Source organism: Pararge aegeria, chromosome 13 (genome assembly GCF_905163445.1).
Source record: "Pararge aegeria chromosome 13, ilParAegt1.1, whole genome shotgun sequence".
Lineage (NCBI taxonomy): Eukaryota > Metazoa > Arthropoda > Insecta > Lepidoptera > Nymphalidae > Pararge > Pararge aegeria.
This window is the reverse complement of record NC_053192.1, coordinates 3,574,272-3,600,298: the sequence shown is the minus strand read 5'-3', so window position 1 is coordinate 3,600,298 and position 26,027 is coordinate 3,574,272. Positions and strand designations below refer to the sequence as shown.

The 26,027-nt window shown below is 36.3% G+C and overlaps 1 protein-coding gene across 2 annotated transcripts in view; it reads left to right on the top strand.

Annotated features, from left to right (window-relative positions):
• Positions 1-26,027, top strand: part of LOC120628887 (calmodulin-A-like) — a 97,596-nt gene that overhangs the window by 52,199 nt on the left and 19,370 nt on the right. Inside the window, exons 3-6 of one of the 2 annotated variants that reach the window (XM_039897550.1) lie at positions 7,273-7,357; positions 8,506-8,669; positions 23,009-23,042; positions 23,895-23,996. In XM_039897550.1, coding sequence (XP_039753484.1) covers positions 7,273-7,357; positions 8,506-8,669; positions 23,009-23,042; positions 23,895-23,996 — 385 coding nt within the window. Of the gene's footprint in view, positions 1-7,272; positions 7,358-8,505; positions 8,670-20,178; positions 20,374-20,882; positions 21,007-23,008; positions 23,043-23,894; positions 23,997-26,027 lie in introns of those variants that run through there. The other variant, XM_039897551.1, reaches the window with a different exon arrangement.

Genomic DNA, 26,027 nt, shown 5'->3' with positions numbered 1-26,027 from the left:
AAGTAATAAGCATGTTAAAAATTATATCACATGTTAAATTTACTATATACAGTTGGTTCATTATTATTTAGTTCATTTTTTTCTGTTAGTTCCGTAAAGTATACAGGGTTAAGTAAAAATACACGAAAGCTCTCGGCCTGTAGCTTTTTATATTAAAACTAACAACTTTTGTTCTATGACTTTTTATATAACTCGTAACAGTTTAATATATATTTAATATTTTACATGGATACTCTACTTGTTATTACTCTGTAATCTAACATCGGCAACTGCGCTATCCACGACTTTATCGTGCGTAATCGCAGCGGTTTGGCAACAGGGACAGTGGACTATGGTGACTGTTTCGCTGATCACAGGTATTTGTTTTCACAGTGTAATGAAACTTTACAGAAATAACTACTATAATAAATGTTTTTTTTAAATTTTTTATAAAATAAGTTAATACTGAATTTTGAAAAGTCGTACAATTAAAATTGTTATTTTTAATGATAGGAACTACAATACCGTTAGCTTTCTGGTATTTTTATTTAACTCTGTATATAATATGATTGTATATAAAATAATTTTATATAAAACTTTTATATAAGTAATAGTCTAGCTTTTCGGATCAAAGCTCGTCCAAGTAATCATTAATACATATTTAATGTATCATCAGGGAAGTTCTTTACATCTCATTATTGCAGTCTTTTACAATTGCTGATAAGGACAAATCTATACAATAAAAACTAAAAGATACATAGCCTATAGACTGAACTGTCAGTATTCTAAAAGCGGTTGCGTCCACTAAAAACGCCACTATAATCCTGAATTCCCCTTTCTGAGCGAAACCGCTGCACGTAGCCAGACGTGGTACAATTAACCGCAATGAAATCTGCGTCACGTTTCAGAGATCGCCGCATACATTTAAATGGATTTCTGACGGTAATATATTTGAGTAGGTATACTGCATAAGGCCAGGCTGTATAAACAATATATGCGATATCATAAAAAGATATAATTGTATACTGTATATCTATATATATAAAAGAGAAAGTGTGTGGGTATGTTCCGTATAAGCTCCGAAACGGCTGGACCGATTTCAATGAAACTTTCAGGGAATCTCCGGATTGACCTGGCTGTAAAGTTTGGAGACGATCGGAGCACTCCTATTTTTGAACTGTCAAACTGTAATAAAAACTGTGCGTCAATTATTACTAAATAAAAAAAAAAATGGGAAAAACAGAAAGGCCATAAACAAACAAAATCAGACTAGCCAAATGTTTTTATTATCTTATTTTTAAGATTGGGCAGCTTGTCTTTTCATAATGTCATCGATTGAATAATCCTACAAAATAAAATGTTTGTATGAACTGCTTAATCTGGGTACTAAGCCATATTCTTATTACGAATGTACCTTCTTACTGGAGCAAATCGCCCGGTCGAAGGGCTGATTAAAAAAAAAGCGGGTTATTAGAAATACTATGTTGGTGAATTTTATACCAAGTCAGCGACAGTACAATAAAGTGCTCCAAAAAAGAGTAGTCTGTATCTTTCTTGCCACTAAATTATCTTAAGTTGGATTAGGGTAATAAGACATTAAATATTATTTGGTTTTAGTTGGTAATTTATAGTGATCGTTTTCAAGATTCGTAAGCGAAAAACTAAGGAAGCGAATGGTATTGTTTTAATATAACTGCCATACTCCCTAACACATTAGCCCGCTATCATCTCAGATTGCATCACTTACCGCCAGGTGAGATTACAGTAAAGGGCTTAAATATAAAAAAAGTACCACTAAAAACTTAACAAAACCGCAGCGCGTAGTGACACGAACGATAATTAACCACAATGAAATCTGCGTCACGTCCCAAAGCCCGCCGCATAAATTAAAAAGCTCACGATGTTGGCAAATCCGTCGCTTAGAGCGGGTAAAATTTGACGGTGATATCCCTTTGAGTATACTGTTTAATGTTAGGCTGTGCAAACAATCTCCTTAATGAAACAAAACGATTTCTTTGCTCTTTTAATAAAGGCAACCATTTAAACGCACGGCGAAATAATTAAATGGAGACAAAAGTAATTTAAACATATTAGCGAAATATTTACCAAAATAACAAAGTTCATCGTCCCATCAACCCATTATCGGCCCATTATAGGATACGAGCTTCCTTTCAGAATGAGAAGAGCTTGGGCCTTAGTCAAAATAATGACAGCGTATAGTCAGTACATATTTGAAAATTGAATGTACGTTCATAAAATCATTTCTAAATTTAAACATTAGAAGTAAGAATAAACTTACAGTGCACTAGGTTACATAAAATTCATAATTCGTTTAGAGGAAATTGCATACAATTCTACAATAAACTACCGATTGACATCTTGGAGATGTCTCTTAAAAAGTTCAAAGTTTGTATTAAACGTAAGCTTATAGAACAGTCCTATTATAGTATAAAGGACACATACCTTTGGGAATTTGATGGAGAACTCTTAGACATAAAGGTTTCCTCAGAATGTTTTTCGTTCACCGTTAAAGCAAGTTATATTTTAATTACTTAAATTAAAAACGCACATATCCCCGTGTAGTTAGAGAGGCCTTCTGGGGGTCGAACTCGGTCCCCCCGATAGGTAGGCCAACCATCCCGTATATAACCAATTTAATGACAACACTCTTATTGTTATATCAATCAATCAATCCTAACCGTATTCGGTCACAGCGACTGTTTCGGATTACGGCTGAGAGCGCCGCTGGTGGGCTCTTAGACGACTCGCATAAGCTGATTTTGTGTTAAACGTGCGGCTGCATTCGCTACACGTTAACACACCAGCAATGTAGTTACCGACATAATGCAAAAAGATATATTCTGCAAATATGAAAAGAGCGACGAGGTAAAAAGTTTAGCGGTTATGAATGAATGAATTATTGAACATACTGGATTGTACACAACACAAAACAAACAGCTACGTGCTTTTTAGCAACTGTATATCAGTGAGGAAACCCGCAAGCCATACAATCTCCATAAAGTTCTCAAATACGTGTGAAGTCTACCAATTTACACTTGGCCAGTGTGGTGTTTTACGGCCAGAGCCCGTCTCATTATGTAAGGAGACCCGTGCCTCGCAGACTGCAGCGAGCAAGCGATGATGATGCGATGATGATCTGTTTGAACATACTGTAATAAGCTAGGCTGCACAAACAATCCCTTATATGGTTAATTTATTTTTGTTCCTGTTTAGTTACTTTGTTAAGCGTTTAAATTGTTTGTACAGCCTTAAATTAGTGGAGCGGTTATAGCCCAGTGACTTCGATTTCACTTTCGGAGGCCGAGTTCGAATCCTGGGATTCGAACTCGGCCTCCGAACACACACCTTTAACTTTTTTAGGTGTTCTATTCAATAAAATAAATAATAAATAAATAAATATACTACGACAATACACACACCGCCATCTAGCCCCAAAGTAAGCGTAGCTTGTGTTATGGGTACTATGACGACTGATGAATATTTTTATGAATAGTATACATAAATACTTAGAATATACATATAAGCACCCAGACACTTACAAACATTCATGCTCATCATACAAACATTTTCCAGTAGTGGGAATCGAACCCACGGCCCTGGGCTCAGAAAGCAGGGTTACTGCAAACTGCGCCAATCGGCCGTCAAAATATCACACAATACTTCAACGGCTAACGAAAATATCGTGGGGAAGGAAACCTGCATGTCTGAGAGTTCTCCATAATGTTTTTAAAGTTGTGTGGAGTCCACCAATCCGCAATGTACCAGCTTGGTGGACTACGGCCTAAACCTCATTTCATTGTGGGAGGAGACCGGTGCCCTGTAGAAGCCGCGAATGCGATGTTATGATGATGATTAAATATGATCTATTTGAACATACTGTAATAAGCTAGGCTGCACAAACAATTCCTTTAATAGAACATTGAAACAATATTTTTCCTTATTCACTACTAATTGAAATAAGCACAGAAAGCTCCTTTCAACCGTATCGTAGTGTATAATATGAGTGACTTGGAGCAAACAAATTTAACGACGCTGTATTGTTTAAGGCTCTTTCTTTTAAAAATATTTGAAAAACGTCTAAGCTAAAGCAAATTGTTGTAGAGACACATGTTGTAGGTAAATTTTGTTTGATAATAATTTTCTTAAATGTACAACATATTGTTTAGGTATTGTTTAAGGTTACCTGTAAGAGATCACTTTTGAATGAGATTACTGACCTAACCTAGATTTAACCAATTAGCAACTGTCAATAATTATTCTCTGATTCCGGAGCTTCTAACATTACAACTCCCTGGATATACTCATAAATTGACATATTATGTGAGTTAATTCCATGTTTTATGATACATATTTGATTACAACTTTGAGAACACATATTTAAAAAATTCGCTACGATCTATAATAAATATATGTTAAGTGTTTTTCTCATTGGTTTTGAAGGTTCAGCAGGTGTTAAAATTTATGTTATATTTACACTGGTTTCACCAGTTTTATTATATTTTTGCGCGTAAAAGATTATACTGGGAGTTACATGGAATACTTTTTATTATGATGAGAAAGGGTTGAAAGATCACTAAGATGAGGTCGCCTGTTGCCTCTAATTTATTTTATTCTATAAAAATTGGTTTGTATGACATAAAAATCACCCTAATGATTTCCGAATAGCTATTGAAACAACGCATTCAAAAAAACCTTTACCTAACCCCATTAAAAGCCTAATTCTTTGCTAATTTAATTTTAAAACTAAAATGGCTTAAGCGACCGGTCCGGTGTACAATTTTTCAAGCAAGTAATAACAGCAGCATTTAGTGAACATTGCGGCTAAGTGCACTTTATAATTAAATGGAAATATTAATGAACGTCATTACATAGTTGCCGCGTCCGCCCGCAGTTTTCAAGCTTATAGCCGGTTGTAGTGCTGGAGTACTGGAGCTTTTAATGGCACTTTAGCCAGTGGATTTTTAATGTTTTAATGGTTGAATGACTTACTTTGTAGCCGTTTGCTCCATTGTTGTACAATTATAGCACCCTTCTTATCTCAGCTGACTTTTTTAATCTACTGTTTTTAATTTAAGCAATCCATACTTATAATAAAACTGTAACTGGAAGATTTCTGTACATTCAATATATTTTGAAACTGTTGACCAGAGGATGCTTTATAATCGATACTGTGTACAAAACAGATTTTTATTTAATTTTTTGTCTGTCTGTCTGTCTGTCCGGGAATCACACGAAAACTACTGAACGGATTTGAATAAAATTTGGTACAGTGGTATTTGATATTCCGAGTCTAATATAGAATACCTTTTATCCCGAAAAACAATAAGTTTCCTCCGGGAAACGGGAAATTTTGATTAATTTTACTACTAAGCTCCGTAAAATTTGAACCGATTTTAATGATTATTTTTTTATTTAATTAAAGTGTATAAAACATGTTGTGTCTAATTTTAATGAAGATCTGATTAATATTGTCGGAGAAAAAGGGACATAACTCTTCTCAAATAACAGCAAGTTGCAAGGCATATGGGACAACGATCGAATACATGCGTACCATACTACATAAAACAATGACAACTTACTAACTCAAGTATACCACGTAAAATAATAGTAGGTACATAGCTAGCCGCGATGATTATTATGTTAGCATCACATCTATTCTAGCTTCTCGATAGACTCATTCGCGGACGAAGTCGCGAGGGTCCGCTGGTTAAAATATAAGTTTAAAAAAACATCGTGAGGAAACCTGTATGCCTGGGAGCTCTCCATATTTTTTTTAATGGCGTGTGGAGTCAACCAATCCTATCTTGGCCAGGGTAGTAGACTACGGTCTAAACCCTTCTCATTCTGAACCCATTTCCAGGCCATTAAAGGACCCTTCCCTTTTACCTTTGCTTTTACCTACCTACCAATGCATAAATTTAAAGAATGTGTTAAAACACATTTATTACAGCGAGGTTATTATACAGTTGATGAATTTCTTAATGACAAGGTTGCTTGGAAGCACCCGGCTCCGCTTTCATCTCTCACAAGATAGAATAATGAATGTTAAAATGTAAAATGTAAATTTTTGATGTTGGAAAAGAGCAACTGCTGAGTTTCTTGCCGGCTTCTTCTCGGTAGAATCTGCCTTTCGAACCGGTGGTAGAGTCACTACAAACAGACAGACTTGACGTTTTAAAAGGGCCTACTTGAAATAAATGAATTTTGAATTTGAATTTGAATTTTGAATTTGAATTTTGAATTTTGAATTTTGAATTTTGAATTTTGAATTTAAATTTTGAATTTGAAATTTGAATTTAAGGGCTGGTAATGCGTTGATGAGGTTTTTTTTTAAAGTAATAATTGACGGACCAAGCGGATGGCCCATTTTGCCTATAAACAGAGTAGCACTTCACAGGGCATGCTAGGAGCACGTCCTGCTACATGCCGCTCTGGGTCCATCCATTTGAAGCGTAGGTGTTAAGTCTCATGTGCATGTAATTACAGCGGCAACCACGCCCTTCAAAGCGGAACACAGCATTGCAACAATGCTGCTAAGCTAAGCATGGCGTTAGTGAGTTATACTTCCCCGGACGATCTCTGTCACAAAAAGCTCTACAACTATTTACGCGATAATGGATAAGGTTACGCAAAAAATTACGATGATTTCCCCTTAAAATAGATTTTACAAAACCAAAATCGTCGGAGACGTCGCATCTACAGCTAGTTTATAATAATGTAGGGGATCTGAAATACCTAGTATATCCACCTGTAAGTACGATAACGAGCAAATTAAAATTAAATGGCCAAAATCCAGCGATACGTCAACGGAAATGGCTTCAATAAATTACAGACTTCACGCGCTATTAGAGTGATGAATAATGAAATGCTTTGTTACCATATAATGAACTCCGTTAAACTATAGGTAATACGTTTGTGGGAGTTAACGTTGAGTTATAAGTACTCGTTTGACTATTTTTAAGTATGGCCTTTATTCATAATAACCAACTTATCAGGGTTATTAAATTTGTTTATTCAGGATTTGTCCTGAGATTTCAGGACTCTTCTCAGGATTCCTGATGGATCTGGCAAATCTCATGAAAATCGCAGGATTTCACGAATTTTCAATTAAGCATAGCTTTACTTAATTTTTTTTTTTAAATTTTTGATTTATATATCGCTGTAATCACTAAACATCAGAGTAGTCGCTAGCTCGTATGTTCGCCAATGTAATTATATTTATAAAATATATATATCAGAGAGATGTTCCTTATGCTTCTATATCGTTTTCAGGCTCGAAACAAACCAGCGGACGGCAGTGGGCATGTTAATCAAAAGAATGCTTCGGGACAAAAAGCAACGCCTGCGAATCAAAAAGGTATTGTAACATTTATTTATTTTGACGGCCGATTGGTGCAGTTGGCAGCGACCCTGCTTTCGATTCCCACAACTGGGAAAAGTTTGTGTGACGAACATGAATGTTTTTCAGTGTCTGAGTGTTAATCTGTATATTATAAGCACTTATGTGTATTATTCATAAAAATATTCATCAGTCGTCTTAGTAGGTACCCATAAAAGAAGGTACGCTCACTTATGGGCTAGGTCGCGATGTGTGTATGTCTTAGTATATTAAACTTAATATATGGAAACATTTTATAATGGTTTTATAATAATGTACCCTCCACTTTTAAAGGCTTACCTAGCATGCATAACATACATTCGTTTGCGACCTAATTTTGTGAAGTATAATCGATAAAAAAAATATATATATATATTACGGTATTGTCGTAATATATCAGTGTTTACACATCACAATCTAGCCCCAAAGTAAGCGTAGCTTGTGTAATGGGTACTAAAATGACTGATGAATATTTATATGAATAATACCCATAAATACTTATAATATACAGGTAAACATCTAGACATTGGAATACATTCATGTTCATGAAACAAAGATTTTTCAGCTGTGGGAATCGAAGCCTTGGACTCAGAAAATGGGAACATTGAGGGAATTACTGAAATGTATAACGTCCAGGTAATGCTGTCTGCGACCAGTGTTTACATACTTAAAGGGTATTTCTATTCTTGTGTCTGACAAATCCATGGGTTTCCACACGCCAGCATTCGAGAATCGCTTGGTGGCACGACTTTGTCAGAAGTCAAAGTCAAAGTGAAAGTCAAATATTTTTATATTAAAAATGGCACAAAAATCGCTTTTGATTCGTTGCATGTAAAATATGACATAGAAGTGAGTTGACGGCGATACTCAATTCGACAACATAAAACGCTAAACTTGCGTTTAGCGTTAAACGGTGTAAAATGAAGAAAATCTCCAGTACGAGTCTAAATATAAGACTCGTACTAGAGGGTAGGCTTTTTATTACTCTTACAATGCCTATCCTTAAGTTTTTTATAACTCTTACTGGCGATTTTCTTCATTTTATATCATCTGCGTACCCTGTGCATGCCCTATATGCACGCCACTGAGAGTGTTCAATAATATGATTTGTTGTTTTTGATATACAGGTGCAGCAACAAAAGGGGGTCCAAAAACACCAGTCAAACCATCTGCACAGAAAGGAGCAGCGAAGACAGCGCCCCCAAAGCAGGCAGCGGCAGCTGCTGCGGCCGGCAAAAAGAAAAAGGGGCACAAACACCAGCAGTACGAACTCATTGTTACCATTAACCTGGTGAGTAAAAGCATTAGCTTTTAGTACTAGAGAAGATATGATAATATTATGTGAACCGGTGTCAAGTCAAGTCAAACTCTACGTCAGTACAAACAGACTTAGTTGACTTTTCAAAAGTGCATATAAACAAGGCCTACTTAATATAAATACTTTTTAAATTTTTGTTACCAATAAGTTTTTTTTTGTACACCAAAAAAAAAGTTTAAAGGCGCACTTTATGCTAAAGCATTTTCTACCAGCCAATCTTCTTCTACTCCTTCTTCTTTCTATGGTAAGTATGCGTGCGTAAACACGTTGCTTGTTGTGCGTCGAAATTTCCTGCTGTTGCTCGCTTCTCCAGCCATCCAAGGTCATTCCAGTTGACTAGGCTGCTGAGGACTTCCGGGAAAGTGGCTGGACATCTCTGGTAGATCTGTCACGCCCTTGCATTCTAGCATCACTTGCGTGCGTGATTCATCTGCCTCCATATTTGCTCTGCAAAGAGGGCTGTTGGTGACACCTATAATGGAAAGATGTATGTTTAAGGAGCTATGCCTTGTTATGACTCCCACCTAACTTCCTAAGTTTACTTCTACCGGCCAATCTAGAGACGTGCGAGAAAAAACGAGTTCTGGTGTGGCTATAACAAAACTTTATAAAGTATCACACAATATACATAGAGATATTGTTTGAAGAAACAATACAAATGGACATAATATATATTAAAGATAAAATATATATTTGTATGTAATAATACTACATTTATGTTACTACAATACCATGTAACTATTTGATAGAAATATTATAAATTATATGCTTACATAAATCCAGATCAGAACACCCAGAAACCGAAAAACATGTATGTTCATCACACAAATAATTTCCAGTTGTGGGAATCGAACCCACGGTCTTGGGTTCAGACAGCAGAGTCGCAGCCGACTGCGCCAACCAACTGTTAAACAAATTAATATCTATTTCATTGTAGTTATTAAGACAAGGTATTTGCTGTAAAATAAAAATACTGTTTAATATTTATGGCGCAACGTGCTCCACGTTGCGCTGAGAATTTCAGAAGCAGGTTCCGGGTTTGACTCCCGCCCGGGGAAATTTGGGAATTTATAATTTCGGAGTTCTCCCTGGTTTGGTCTAGTGGGAGGCTTTGGCCGTGGCTAGTAACCACGACAAAAATGTGGCGCTTAGCGATTTATTCTGTCGCGCAGAAACCGATTGGGGTTATACGTTCAATATAACTACTATACCGGTTAGCCCGCTAAAATATTAGACTGCATTGTTACTTACCACCAGATGAGATTGCAGTCAAGGCCTAACTTGTAGCGAAATAAAAAATAATAGTATAACTGTACACAACAACAACACAACTTGAATCTGTAATATATTTTGTAAAGTCTGAAGAATGACACCTATTAAAAAGTATTTTTATTTAACAGCAAAACACCTTATCTTTGACCCCATAACGCCGAAAGACGATCTTTATGACACGGGGTTAACTGACGTCATAAAATTGACTCTCGGGTTTATGCCACAAGTGTATAGTTGCTTTTATGACCCTTTGTTCTGAGGATGTATAATACCTTCTTACATTAGATAAATCTGTAAGAGAATGTCCAAAACCGTTATTTACTTTACAGTTTTATTTTCAACGATGTTTTAATGACTATTATAACTTTAAAATGTACAATTTTAATGTGATTGAAATTTTTGCCTCCAGTTAAAAAGTTGAGTGTTAAAGAGTCGCAAATAATTGTAAGACAAAAACATGTACCACATTCGAGCATATAAAGATAGAATGATTGGTATATTTGTGCACTTGCATAAGCACGTTTCTTTTCACTTGTGTTTTTTTAAAGTCAATATCTACTGAAAATCTGTCAGTACCGAAGTAACAAAGAGAAAGAGCTTGCACGAATTTTAATTGCCCTTTAAAAAAAAAATTGTTTGTGTGTGTGTGTTCGTGTGTGAGTGTGTGTGTGTGTGTGTGTGTGCGTTTGTATGTGAGTTTTTGTGTGTGTTTGAGTGTGTGTGTGTGTGAGTGCGGCGTACGTGCGTGCGTGCGTGCGTGCGTATATACTTGCACTAATAGAATTCTAGAAGAGAGGCTTGACTATTAGAAGTCTAAACACAATTACAAATTTGTATATACTCGTATAAAATCTAAGATGGTCGCACAAAATGGAGAATTACATTTTTTCACAACTCCCTCAATATGGGTATTAAATAAAAAGGCTTGACTAGTGGAGTAACGTGCAATATATTCATTCGGGGTATTATGATTTTTTTTATTTACTTATTGATTATTTCCCTACATCTTAATGCGTTAGACATTACAATGAAAAATTTAAGTCTTAGCATTGCCTGTACCAAATTTCGTCAAGATCAGTGCAGTGGTGGAGCCAAGCATAGGTAACAAACAAACATACACACTTTCGCAGAACTATCATCTTCATCATCAAGCCATCACCGATTCACTACATGGCACGGGACTTAACGGGACGTTAAATCATAGTCGACCTCTCTGGCCAAGTGAAGTTTGGTATTTTATAGACTTTACACGCTTTAGAAAACATAATTCCCTGGCATGTAGGTTTCCTCACCATGTTAACTTCACGAATGAATAAATGAATGAATGAAATACACTTTATTGTACACCAAATTAAAAAAACAAGCATTAAATATATATACATTTAATATAATGGAGAAAATATACAATAGGCGGCCTTATCGCTTAAAAGCGATCTCTACCAGGCAACCTACCAAATAATAAACATAAATTAAAAATAATAAAACACGTAGCAAGTAATATTATTAAATTGCTCAAATTAAATAGGCACATAACTCCGCTTATTTTTCGAATAAATCTATTGTTTATTAAATGAATCGCCCATTGCCAGTTGCCACGTGAAACGGGCTAGAAACTGAACCGAAAGCGTACGTGTAAGTATCTACTCCAAACATTCTAATTTCATTCAAGGAGTCCCCAGCACAGAGTAAACGGCCGTTTCATCTTTCGCAAACACTTTGGAAACGAGCTGTTAGATTCTGGAATAGATTTACGATGCGCGGACATACCTACTCTGGAGCATTTTAATTCTTTATATTTAATAGTTCAGCGAATTTTTTAAATTTTTTCATTAATATCAATACATAAGAAGAAGAAGAAAAAGAAATACTTCATTGCACACAAACATCAAAATATACATAAAACAAAGAATAAACAAAAGAACAAGAATTGTAGGCATGAAAGGCGGCCTTATTGCTGCAAGCAATCTCTTACATTACTTATATATTATGAAAATTAAGCTTAATTTGCTATACTCCGCGAACAGCAGGAGAATCTGTCAAGAGATGTTGACTTTACAATGAAATAATTGGTGAGGATGCTCCGGTTTTGGAGCAAAACGTGCGTAGAGGGTACATTGGCGATCTGTTTTGTGTGGAGTATGCGGTTTGAAGAAATTATAAATTACGCCATACAGATTCTCCTGCTGTTAGCGGAGTATAGCAAATTAAGCTTAATTTTCATAATATATTATGGATTTCCGCAAAGTAACGCCTGCTTCTATCCAATATCTTACATTACTATCTACAGTAGTTTCTGTTATCGTTAATATTTGGATTTGCCCATAATCAAGCCCAATTCTTAATGACAAGGTTGCCTGGAAGCAAGTCGCTCCGCTTTCATCTCACACAAGACAAAACAATGATTGTTAAATTGTAAATGATGTTGGAAAAGAGCAACTGCTGAGTTTCTTGCCGGCTTCTTCTCGGTCGAATCTGCCTTCCGAACCGGTGGTACAGTCCCGACGTTTCAAAAGTTCTTATATTAGGCCTGCTTGAAATAAATGTTTTTTTTTAAATTACAACGCTGGACAGACGGGTTAGTGATCGCTGTAAGTGGTAGTAGTAGCACAGAGCACGCTGCAGTCAGTTCTTCATTATATCCTCTTCGAACGACAGACGTGGTGAAAGAATGGGTGACCACTGTATTCTGATCTGCCGTCACCACACGGTTCAGTTCACTATTGCCTGGTTAGTCTAGCGGTTATCATTTTAACTGGATGTGATTCCCAGGTCGTGCCAAGACTTGTTGGGGTTGCAATTTTCTGATGGCCGACTGGCGCAGTGGGCAGCGACCCTGCTCCCTGAGTCCAAGTCCGTGGGTTCGATGCCCACTACTGGAAAATGTTTGTGTGCTGAACATGAATGTTTTTCAGTGTCTAAAAAGTGTTCCTATATTATTCATGAAAATATTAATCAGTCATCTTAGTACCCATAACACAAGCTACGCTTACTTTGGGGCTAAATAGCGATGTGTGTATTGTCGTAAAAAAAAAATCTATCTCAGCACAAGCCGAGAGTTCACTTTGTCGTTTCACTTCTGACGCCAGTCTTTATATTTAGATTTTTAATGTTATATGTAGGTAATTGGATTTATAAAATAAGCCAATAATAACGCATAAAACTCTGAAATCTCTACATATTTTAGAAGTTTTATTTTAGAGTTGGCCGCAATGGTTTTACGAAATACTCCTTCCGTTGCAGTGTATCACAATGACAAGGCGTGAACGATTGCCGGTCTACCGCTTTCTTTAATCACTTATCCAGTTTATAGATTCGGAGAATGGCAGTAAAATTTCACGGTCCGTCACCAACTAAAACTGTGTACTAAAACTGAAAAATGTAGCGTTGATTGGTCTTGATGCAAAATATACTGAAAACGAGTTTATTATATTTTTAGATACGAATTTTATTAATCTAAATGTTGCTAAGAGAAAGATGGAGAAAACAACAAAACACTCAAAATTATTTATTGTTGTAAAATGTAAAAGTATTTATTTATATTTTTGAGTAAATTTGTTTATTACTTTTTTTTTTTCTTACTGGCTTTCGCCCACGGTGTAACTCGAAAATTTTACTTAATAAATAAAAGGTCGTGCTGAGAGTATGGTTCAAGTACAGAGAGTAAATTTGCGTGTGACTTATAATATGCAAATCTTTGTCAAGTCCTTGTCATTCGATTATAATATAAAAAGTAGGTCTATTTATACTGCCGAAGTTACTCTATAAAATATAAATTAACACTTTAATAAAACAGGTAAGTAGGTAAGCTATGAGAAGTCGAATGCACTAATTTATTTATGTTTATACAATAACTAGGTCTTTTAACTAGGCTTTAAAATCTCGATAGCATACATTTGTCATAAGCCTTTCTGTTAAAACTTTGGACGTTTTCGATGCCATTTCTAAAACCGCAGGTGAACTCAAATTCTCGTATCTGATAAAATATTTTACTATTTTATCACATTTTGAAAGATTTTACAGATACGCTACTATAGAGGCAAAATATATGTTTTTTTTTATATTTAAAGTGCTGCCTTGCTGCTTGCTTGCCTGTGCTGTGGTGACGGTGATCTCCCCCCCACCCCAATTTTCCAATACCCCCAATTGACGATCTGGCCTAAAAAATATCACAAGACCAGAAGCGGTACGCCCGTGGGCTATTGCTATCTTTATTGAAATGGGCCCATACATGACACTTGTAACGCATACATTACATACAAAATTGTAGCGAGAAGTATTTATAAACCTAAAACTAGAGCTAAGACCAAACGCGCTGTGGTCTAAGAAGGAGCAATCATAATTGGTCAGTGAGAGCTCATTGTCTATGAACAGAGCAACACTTTGCAGGGCATGCGATGGCATAATGTCTTGCAAAGTGCCCGCTGTGTCCACTAATATGGAAGGTAGAGGTAAGGAGAGTCATCTTATATGGGAGAAAAGTTGAAAAAGTGTCCAGTTGTTGCGCTAAATAACAGTTCAAAAATCCTCCACAATGGCGCTGGTAAATGCACAGGGTATGGTATGAATGTAGCAATCGTAGATGAATTGAAGTATGCCGAGTTAAAAAATTTAGTGTCATTATCGACTAAAGTAGTTAATTATTGAGAATTTCAACAACTTACGTTGTACAAAATATTGTGGTAAATATAACCTTACTTCCTTGTATCTCCATACTTCCTTGTTTATTTTTCAAGCCTACTCTAACAATATTTATATTTGGCGCTTCTTTTAAGAGTTACCCTGATGCAAATGTGGCGCCATCCTAATTTAATACATTTTGACGACACTTTTTCATATACACAGATGACTCTCCTTACCTCTACCCTCCATATCCACTAAGCTGAGCCGTAGGTGTTAAATACTTACTCTATCTTGCTCTGCCAGAAAAGTTATCTTCTATTAATCAATGTTTATGCTTCGACGCGGTGTCATCAAAGACTTTTAGATAAATAATGTTTAAATTGGTCCATAGGTCATTTTCAATTATAAATATTTTTATTTTTGTAGGTATCTTTATTATTTTTTTATACGCAATTCTCTGAAAATGTACGTTAATGTAAGCAAAAGAAAAATAAGAAGGTTACTGGCATTAAAATCAATAGGTTAAAGACATAGGTACAATAACATTTCTAAAAAATAATCTCCCGCGCTGCGTACTTTCTGCCACCTGTGTGTAATGGTTAAGACTAATTTAACTTCGAAAAATCTCACTAGATGTCGCTACAATGATGAAATATCATGTTGAAAGATAATTTATAGAGGTAAAATCTTACAAATAATTGAAATAATTTAATATTTTCATTGAACTTAAAAATTGGAGAATAAAAAAAAAACCCAAGTATAGGTACCGTACACACGTAGGTATTAGTGTTACCTAATAGTAAGATGAAAAGAAAAACGTGACGGTGTTGATGAAACCTACCCATAGTTTTTACCTTACTCAAGAATTTAGGCATCAAATGCCAAAAAAATCTTTTTTTACAATCTTATTGTCCTAGAGATAAGCGCGTTAAATAAATAAATAATAATAAACTCTGGAGCTGACTTATTTGTGCTAGCGATTACACGTGACGCCGCTCGCGTAATGATTATGATTACGCTTATTCTACACAAGATGCCCGTTGCGTCCACTCACCCGCCAATTCCTAGGTTTTCTTGGCTCCTAAGGGTGGTAGCGGGATTTTAATTATCCTTTTTCGAGAACTGTTACCTGCTTCCAGAGTTTAGGCGAAACTAACCAGTTAGATTTTATCCCCTCTATAATATCCCCGTAATACGTAAAATTGAGTTTCCTATACAAATTTTCATATCCTAAAGCCTTAAACAAAGATTTTCGTGGTTAACATTTCTTGAAAATAGTTCAACAGATTTGAACTCACCACGATAATATTATGGGTCGTGGTCCCGTCGTGACCCATATCGTGATGTACCCGTTGAACTATTTTTAAGAAATTATCCTATTGAAACCAGTCCTTTTTAAAAATTGTGAAAGTTCAAACGGCTCTAAAAAAACAGCTATCCAGAGATGAGTGTCGTACGAGGCGACTAAGGAAAAACGGGAAACAGGCAGTGGCGTCCTCTGTGCTGCTACTAGCATCTAATGCGATCACAACCCGTCTGCCCAGTTTGCTGATTATGGGCACGCCCTTTTATTAGGACAGGCCTTTAGTCCAGTTTGGTAGGAAGTGACAGGTTGTGGGAAGCAGTGGTTTCCTTCTGTGAGGATGTGATGGTGCAGAAGGAGTTGGCCGAGCGGTTCTGAGAGGACGATGTAGACTCTAATCCGCTCCGCCGCAGAAGAGTTGGGCGTAGACAGCTGGCGCACAACCGACGTCTGCCCCCTTGAGAAGTGACCTCCTCCTCCACCTCCGGGTGATAGATACGGGGATCCTGTCGCCCGTCGGAGTTTGGTCCTCGAGTTGAAAGGCATACCCCGTGTTCCTGGTTTGCCTTCGGTGGTGTTCAGTGGTAACCGAAGTTGTTACAGAGAAGTGCCTGCCTCAGTAGGCACTGCTGGCTGGGTTGCGGTTGTGTGCGAAAGCGTTCCCATGGCGATGCGATGTCACCAGGCGATGAGTTGGAACACGGTGGGGTTTTAGTCGGTAAGAGTCCGCATAACCACTGCACCACCCCGTGTTGTAGTGGTATCCATGAGGATTTCCCCATAAGGAAAAAAAAAAGAAAAAAAAGGACTTTAGTCCAGTAGTAGGCAGTGGCGTGTCCAGCGCTTGCAAACTAGTCAGGCATAAAGCAGAAGGACGGCATATCATGAAAATATCCTCTTCACGACAGAGTTATACAAGACAGCCTTTTTTTGGGTAGTCAGTGCTTTTGTATATTTATGGAGTGCACGCCACTGGTTATAAGTTACTGATGATGATGCTTAATCTTTAGTTACATACCGACAGCAGCGCCCTCTACCCAGTCTAATTGTGTTTTCAAACACATCCACATCGTAATATAAATAATAAAATTTTAGTTGACAAATACACGCACAAAAACGTAAACAAAAGTTTGAGATATAATTTTTGAGTTTGTTATTTTTTGAGATATAATTTTACGTGACCTTAAAATTTAACAGTTTGCTTAAAATGCATATTATTATTTAAGCTGCTGTTATGACGTCATTATGCTGACTGCACTTGATTCAATACGCCTGCGAGTACAAGCATTTAATTCCATTTTGTACTTGTAAATGGAAAAATTGTTCTACTTTCTACAGAACAATCGACTTTTTTTTTATTCCACTACAAGTTAGCCCTTGACTGCAATCTCACCCGGGTATGAATGATGATGCAGTCTAAGGTGTTAGCGGGCTTACCTGTTAGGGAGTATGGTAGTCATACCCCTAATTGCTTTCCACGCGACATCGTACCGAAACACTAAATCGCTTAGCAGCACGTCTTTGTCGGTAGGGTGGTAACTAGCCCTGACCAAAGCCTCCCACAAGACCAGATCAGAAAGAAAAATCCCAAATTGCCTCTGCCGGAAATCAAACGCGGGAGTGCTATGAATTTAAGAAGAATGCTACTTAAATTCATAGCGCTCACCGTTGCGTCAGAGAGGTCGTCAAAACGGTTAACTGTAAATTAATTCGACTTCCACTGGCGAAATGGAGAGCTCTGCGGTCTCCCAAGTGTGAGGAGGGTTGTTGTGAGTGGGAGCTGAAGCAAGTGATATTTTAATTGCTTAAAAACACACATAACTTAGAAAAGTTAGAGGTGCGTGCTGGGAATCGAACTAAGGCCCCCGAGAGTGAAGTCGAAATCCTACCCGCTAGGCTATCACCGCTCCGATTACATATATACTAACGAATAATTACACACTTAGACATTACTTTCTCGGATTACACACATAAAAAAAAAATTAATTCATCAATTTACATCACCGGCCCACTACAGAGCAAGGGTCCCTCCCACAATGAGAAGGGTTTAAGGCCGTAGTCCACCACGCTTTCCCAGAGTGGATTGGTGGACTCCGCACACCTTTGAGAACATTATGTATGACTCTCTATAGGTTTTCTCACAATTTTTTCCATAAACTTGAAGCAAGTGATATTTTAATTCCTTAAAAACACACATAACTTAGAAAAGTTAGATGGGAGTGCTGCGAATCAAACTCGGCCCCCCGAAGGCGAGCTCCTGAAGTCGAGCTCCTATCCAATGCGCTGTCACCACTACTTAAAAATAATAAACTTATATAAATTTACCCCAATGGTTCGGGAAAAGTACACGATCGGCACTGCAATAAGAAGAAGAATAAACTTATATATACTTTAACATAGTATATACTATAAATACTTAAATATGATTAAGAATAAATAACCTTATGTCGTCTTCGGTGCTCAAGATAATGTACTTTAAGAGCATGTTTGAATATGCCAAGTGACCTTGACTGCCGTATGCTTATTGGCCATAAACATAAAATTATCCGGGAAACAAGGATAAGTAAACATTTTTAGGCTTGCAAAGGCGGCCTTATTGCTGCAAGAAATGTCTTACGGTTAACCTCTGATAAAGAGGAGTAGCTGCAAGGGTGCGGTTTAGTTTAAAAATACTACAATGTTACATACCTAGATAAGTAAACAAATATACATTCTTAGCTCGACATCGGCTTATTGATACGATCCTAAGTGAGTATGTATGAATGAATGATTGAATGAATGAATGAATGAATGATCAATGAATGAATGAATGAATGAATGAATGAATGAATGAATGAATGAATGAATGAATGAATGAATAAATACATTTTTATTCTACACCAAAGAAAAAAGTATATACAGAGATATACATATAGATCAAGAGAGTACAATTTGGTGGCCTTGTTGCTACATAGCGATTTCTTAAAGGCAACCAAAGTGGCAAAAGGAATAAAACATAGAAAATAGGAAGTGGTGCAATAAATGACATATAGATAATACACAAATATATAAATATAACATTTATATATATATATATATATATATATCCATTATCTTTGTTTGTATATACATGTATATATATAGGATATAAACATAAATAACAGTACTCATAATTAACATGAGTACATGGAGTTTAATAGTTATTTTAGCAAAATGAGTCTTGTATCCCTAATTTTCCCGCCAAAAGTGACTCGTTCCAAATTATTCTCATCGTGCCAAGATCGCGGAGTCATCTGTCCGTTCTACAATGGTCGCAAGGCGAATCCGTTTTATCTTATAGGCTCCCCGGGCACGTCAATATTATTGTTATTAAATAAATAAATTATAAATATACTACGATAATACACACATTGCCATCTAGCCCCAAAGTAAGCGTAGATTGTGTTATGGGTACTAAGTATTAATACCCATAACTGACTAATGACTGATTAATATTTTCATGAATAGTATACATAAATACTTAGAATATTCATATAAACACCCAGACACTGAAAAACAATCATGCTCAAGCCACAAACATTTTCCAGTAGTGCGAATCGAACCCACGGCCTTGGACTCAGAAAGCAGGGTCGCTGCCCGCTGCGCCAGTCGACCGTCAACTTAACCTGGTATTCTTTTTGTTATCACCATCTCACATTGTCATTTGAAAATATTGAAGGGTCAAGCTGGTTAGAGCAATAATTCATAACCAAGCTTTATAATCATTTACGTAATCCTGTATACTATAATAGGACTTTTCTATAAATTTTTTAATTTTATATAAACTTCGATCTTTTTAGACACATATAATTATGTATCATCATCATCATCAACCCAATACCATCCAACCATGGTCTCATTACAGGGCACGGGTCTTCTCTCAGAATGAGAAGGGTTATATGCCGAAGTCCACCACGCTGGATACGCGGATCGGTAGACTTCACACTCCGTTGAGAATATTATGGAGAACTTTGAGATATGAAGGTTTCTTCACGATGTTTTCCTTCACCGACAAAGCAAGTGATATTTTAAATCTGAAAAGGTGCGTGCCGGGGATCGAACTCAGTCCCCATGAAACGCGGGCGAACTCCTAACCACAACACTATGGCCGCTAACTAATTTATAAAATTAAAACCATATTGACATTGATTTCTTGGCACCACTGTAGACAGTGTTTCGGTGCGTGTTTATCGTTATAGCGCAAAAATCCAATTTAAATATAGCGTCTACACATAACCGAGCTGTCATAGTCATTGTCGCAGCGCGTGTCACAGCTGACCTTTATCACGTTAAAAAAATAAATAAAACGCGAGGTTAACAATTTAAAAAAAGTCTACACCATAAAGCACGCGAGTGTTCGATTTTTAAAATGAGTTCCTGCAGTTCCGTTTTTAAATGCCTTTTATCACGTCGAAAAACAATATAAAGCGGTCACAGCAATAAAAAAATCAAAGTATAGAGCACGTCGGTATTCGTTTTTTGAAATTGTAATTGTGTTTCTGCTGTGCCATGTCGTGTAAACAACAAATAAAAGTGTCGCAATTGAATTATTTATGAGACGTTCGATTTACGAATTGCGGTTGAGAACTGTTCTATTTTCAAATGAAGCACGATAAAATTTTGTTAATTTAAAAACAATGATAATAACATTATATTTTAATCGTTGGGTCAATATTTGAATTGCTATGAATTATATTAAGATTTGGTAAAGGTGTAGTTGAAATTCAAATGATTGTAAACAAACAACGCAAAGTTATTTTATACGTTATTTGTTCGAATATTTAATTGTGTTCTAACAGTTTGTGAACTGAACGTTCTATTTTCAAGTGAAGTGCGTTCGTATGGAATTTTGAACCTTTATCTTGTTTTCGAGCAAACTTTGGAAACTTTTGAGCTAGAGTATTGGAAAAAGTTAGCTTCGACTGTAGTTTAGGAAACTGCTAGGTTATATAAAACGGACTGTATGATTTCAGTGTTAGATTTAAGAGTTGTTGTGATCCAAAAATGGCTCAAACTGTGAAGACGGATGACAGATACAATAAAGAGTACAGAAGGCTACGGAGGGTCACTAAGGATTTGACGACACGGCAATTTTCAGTTAGTTTTATATTAATAACAGTATCATCATTATTAGGCTAACAACCCATTGCTGGGTGCAGGTCTAGTCCTCTAGACCTGCACCCAGCAATGGCTAAGGTTTGCAAACCCCCCCTCGCTGCTACACTGCGGGTTGATGGGCTTAAGTAATTATTATTACATATAACAGGGACCCAAGGCTTAACGTTCTCTGCGGGAACAGGGATGACTCCAATTTCTTAACTCCGGGCTGGTAATAATGATTTTAACTAACTTTACAATCATTGGCCTAACCCGGCAATCGAACATAAAACCATAATTGATCATGCTAACCACTAGACTAACGGGGCTTATAAAGGGCTAAGATAAATAAATCATAACTATACTACGACAATACACACATCGCCATCTAGCCCAAAAGTAAGCGTGGCTTGTGTAATGGATACTATTTATTTTTTATTTTTTAATGATGAATATTTTTAGGAATCATATACATAAATACTTATAATATACAGATAAACACCCAGAATCTAAAAAACATGTTTATCGCACAAACATTTCTCAGCTGTGGGAATCGAACACACGGCATTGGACTCAGAAAGCAGGGTCGCTGCCCACTGCGCCAATCAGCCGACACACTGGCACAAACTTAACTTCAAAACGGTTGTTAGTAACAGGGGAAGTACCATCGCCATGCTTCTGCCGCCAAGCAGCATTGTTGCAATGCTGTGTTCAGGTCTGAAGGGCGTGGTTGCCGCTGTGATCACAGGCACATGAGACTTAACACCTACGCCTCAAATGGATGGACCCAGGGCGGCATGTAGCAGGACGTGCTCCTTGCATGCCCTGTGAAAAGTTGCTCTGTTTATAACCGATGTCTATCAAGCAGTGGCGTTCCTAGGGTTTTGAATTTGAGCAAGCCCAGTTACCTAAAGGACAAATTTAACTCGTCATGATCTCTAAGTCACCATTCTTGTTGTGCTAAATGACGAACCATATCAACAAATCTTAAAAAACACTACGGTTAGGGTCAGCACGCGAATTATAATAAAGAAGTTTCTATGCAATGTTTGCCAAAATTAAAAAGTCATCATAGTAATCCCAAGTGTTTCTTTGAGTTCTGCTCTCTTTAATTCTTATGATGCCTGGTAATTTATGTCGTAACCAGCCGCGTTCCAACCATTATTTTCATTAGAACAAAAATATGCAAAAATTTACCTGTTGTCCGCCAATTATTTTTTGATTTCGCCACAGAAACAATTTGCACACAAATTGAGCTCATACTTAACAATATTTACTACAATTTGTAAGAAAAAAAAACCAGTTAAATGCACTATTAAACTCAAAATAAACAATAATAAACTCCTAACTAAGTAGTTACTAATCAATAATAATGAATCTGTCAAGTGTCAACTAGTTGTAACGCAAACAATAACACGCGTGAAGTTGTTTCAATTCGCTCGCTGGTCATCTTCACTAACTTCAACTCGCAATCTGGCATTTGATCTCCATACAAAATTATTAAATAATCTAGATTGTCTCTGCTAAATACATTGAAATTTCTATGAGAGAGAGCAGTAAAATAAAAGCCCCATATAAGCAAATGCGTGTGAGCGAGACAAAGCAAGGCCGCCGATCGCGTACGAAGACACGCGAAGAGCGCGATAGTGATAGTTCGGCGCGGCGCCGCGCCGTTCGGCTGGGTGCTACCACAGAGACTACCTGCCAGAGTAACGTAGTGCTTGCAGTAAAGTAGCCAAAGAGTATATACATTATTAAACAAAAGTTAAAACATTGTATTTATATCATCATTGCTATCAAGTTTTAATTATTTTGTTAATTTCATTTCGGAATAGTCGAGAAAAGAGATATTTATTGTAACGCAAGCCAGGCTTTTCGGCTTGTATGGTAGTACCGCCACTGCTATCAAGTGCTTGGTCGAACAATGATTGCTTCTATTGGATCTATTAAAAAATACCGTGCTTAAATTAACTGGAAATTGATACATTTTCTTTTGTTTCAGTCAGAATATGGCCTTACGGAGGAACAAGTCGCAGGTATGCCATATCAGTAATGCTCCTAATATTATATAATGTGAATGTAAGTTTGTTTGTTACGCTTTCGCGCGAAAACTACTTAACCGATCATCATGAAACTTTGTACACGTATTTTTGGAGGTATGAGAAGTAACATAGGATACTTTTTACTATAAAAATATATATTTTTTACGAAAGATAAAAGAATGTTCGTCAATAATCTCATGTATGACTAGACTATGTAGCAGTACGCTGCGTCCCGAAATTTATTCATTCATTCATACATTATTTAACCGTCAAAACTGATGACTTTCGACAGCCTTTCCATTCGGATTATTTTCAATTGAAACTGAGCATGAAACTACAACTACTTTTGCTCTCTCTGTTTTGCCTATACTTTTTGCACCTGCTTTCTTTTTAAAACGACAGAGAGGAAGAAAAGAAAGAAAATATATTTATTCATATTAAATGTTACAAACAGTACATCTTATAATAATATAGTAACAATGTCTGTGTGTAACACCAGACAGAAAGGGTGTACAGCTCAGCATTTGCCATGCATTTTAGTTACATGTACAGATTTTCAGCTGAGACCCGAGTTAAGAAACCGAATGAAATCAAACCTTATCAAATTTAATAGATAAATAAAAAAAATAAAAAAAAGTGAAGCACAGGTTATTCCCATTAAAGCACGTCAGTACTGTCACAAAGTCACAAAATTTTAGTTATGGAGGTTAGATATAAAGAGAACCTACTCTGTGTTTGAAAAGTCACGTCGCAGTTTCGAGTGGTTTTGTGATACAATCACCAATTTCGTAAACGAAGTCCGACACCAACAGGAGCCCATAATAAAGTCAATGCTTCTTATTTCAGAATTCAAAGAAGCGTTTATGCTGTTCGATAAAGACGAAGATGGCACGATCACGATGGCTGAGCTAGGAGTCGTGATGAGGTCGTTGGGGCAGAGACCTTCAGGTAAGAATTAAGACCTTATCAAAGAAACTTATGAAGCGTTCATACATTTAACATGTTAAACTAATGTTAGTGATCGTGATAACTGCATTCGTTAACTTAAAACTAAAGCTAGGAGGTCCCCCTGGTCTAAAAAGAGCCCACAACAAACCTAGCCAGGTTTTTTTTGTTATCACCATCTCACAGTCTAATTGATGTTGAGCTATGAAGTTAGAGCAATTCATATCCAAGTTTTTTTATCTTTCATGTAATCCTTAATATTATAATAGGATTTATTTATAAGCTTTCTATATTAATGGGTTGCCTCGTTTGGTGAGCATGTTTAACTACGGACCACAAGATCCTGGGTTCGAAGTCCGGCCATAAATTATACAAACTGTAACTGAATTACGAAATGAAGTTGAAAGATGCATAAGTTTATTGCATAAGGAATCACCCTGTAAAAATACTAATTTTAAAGAAGCATATTTATTTGGCCATAACAACTAATTCAAAACATTCTAAGTGTTTGCTTATGAAACATTCTAAGTGTTTGCTTATGAAACATTCTAAGTGTTTGCTTATGAAACATTCTAAGTGTTTGCTTATGAAACATTCTAAGTGTTTGCTTATGAAACATTCTAAGTGTTTGCTTATGACAACCCTATTCTAAATAAAAGACCGAAACGCGCATAGTACCTCAGCTACGCGACGAGTATCTTACAAAGTGACAGGAGTCACATGATTTTAATTTTGACGAGGTGATGGGTGATGTTAGTGCTGATTTTTTTCAGTAAAAACAATGGCAGTCGTTTACTCAAAAACTATCCTCAGGAGATGTTGACTTTACAATGAACAACTTAACAATTATTCATTGTAACGTCACGATGCTCCGGTTTTGGAGCGAAACTTGTGTAGAGGGTACATTGCTGTAGATCTGTTTGGTGTGGAGTATAAGGATTGAAGAAATTATTAATTACACAAAAGAGATTCTACTGCTTTTCGTGTAGTATCGCAATTTAAGATTAATTTTCATAATATATAGAAAGAGATTGCTATAAATCTTTATAACCATACGTACACATTCGCTTACCCCAAATTCATACGTTACGTTGCAGATAGAAATAGTTAATAGATATGACACATGGCAAATGAATGAACGAAGTTGCTCTAACGATACCTCATTAGTATAAATTATGTTATCTTTTGAAGCTCTACAACGCAATTCACAGAAATACACACAGACTTATTCAAATTCATTTATTTGTAAAAAAAATAAAAATAAAAACTTAGACCATAGCAGATTAAACTATAGTCGGAAAAATGTAATAGGCCCGTTTTGACATTTGTGCAAGACTATAGAATGTAACTTGGAACGAAACTGAAAGAAACAAAAAAATAAAAATCAATTACATACAGTGTTTTAAAAAACACGTAAATTTTTTTGGGACGTTAAATAATATGAAAGAATATATCGCGAGTATTCTTTTTGCGCTTACTTCATAGTAGCATGCAATTTATAATTGTTGCGAAACGTTCCGAAAACAGTTACGTTCTCAGTCTTTTTTTTTTTTATACTAGAGCTGTAACCATTTTTTTACTGAATATCGAAATTAAATATTGTGTAGATATCTTTACTGCAAAGAATGAGCTTGGTTCTCAAAATGGGTTCTAAATAATGAGTCTGAGATGATGTATCTGACCAAGCGGCACATGACTGAAGCGTCCCCGCGCGCACTGCGCAGTTTTTCGTTCCTCATCTTGTAAAGTTGACTGTGCGCTCGTTTAAGTTTGATATATATTGTTTACTATTGCGTTAACTATGGCTCTTCTATTTTGGACATTAATTTAAACATAGTGATTTGACTCGATTTTTGTGTTTGTTGTTATATAGTACTAACTCTGTTTCAACATGTTGAAAAGTGGACGTATAATCAACAGCCAGTCACGCGTATTGGTTGTGAAGTTAAAGGAATACTTTGAACGAACGAACACTTTACAATACTAATAATATCAATCAAGTACTGATACAAACTTGAATTGATTTATCGTGAG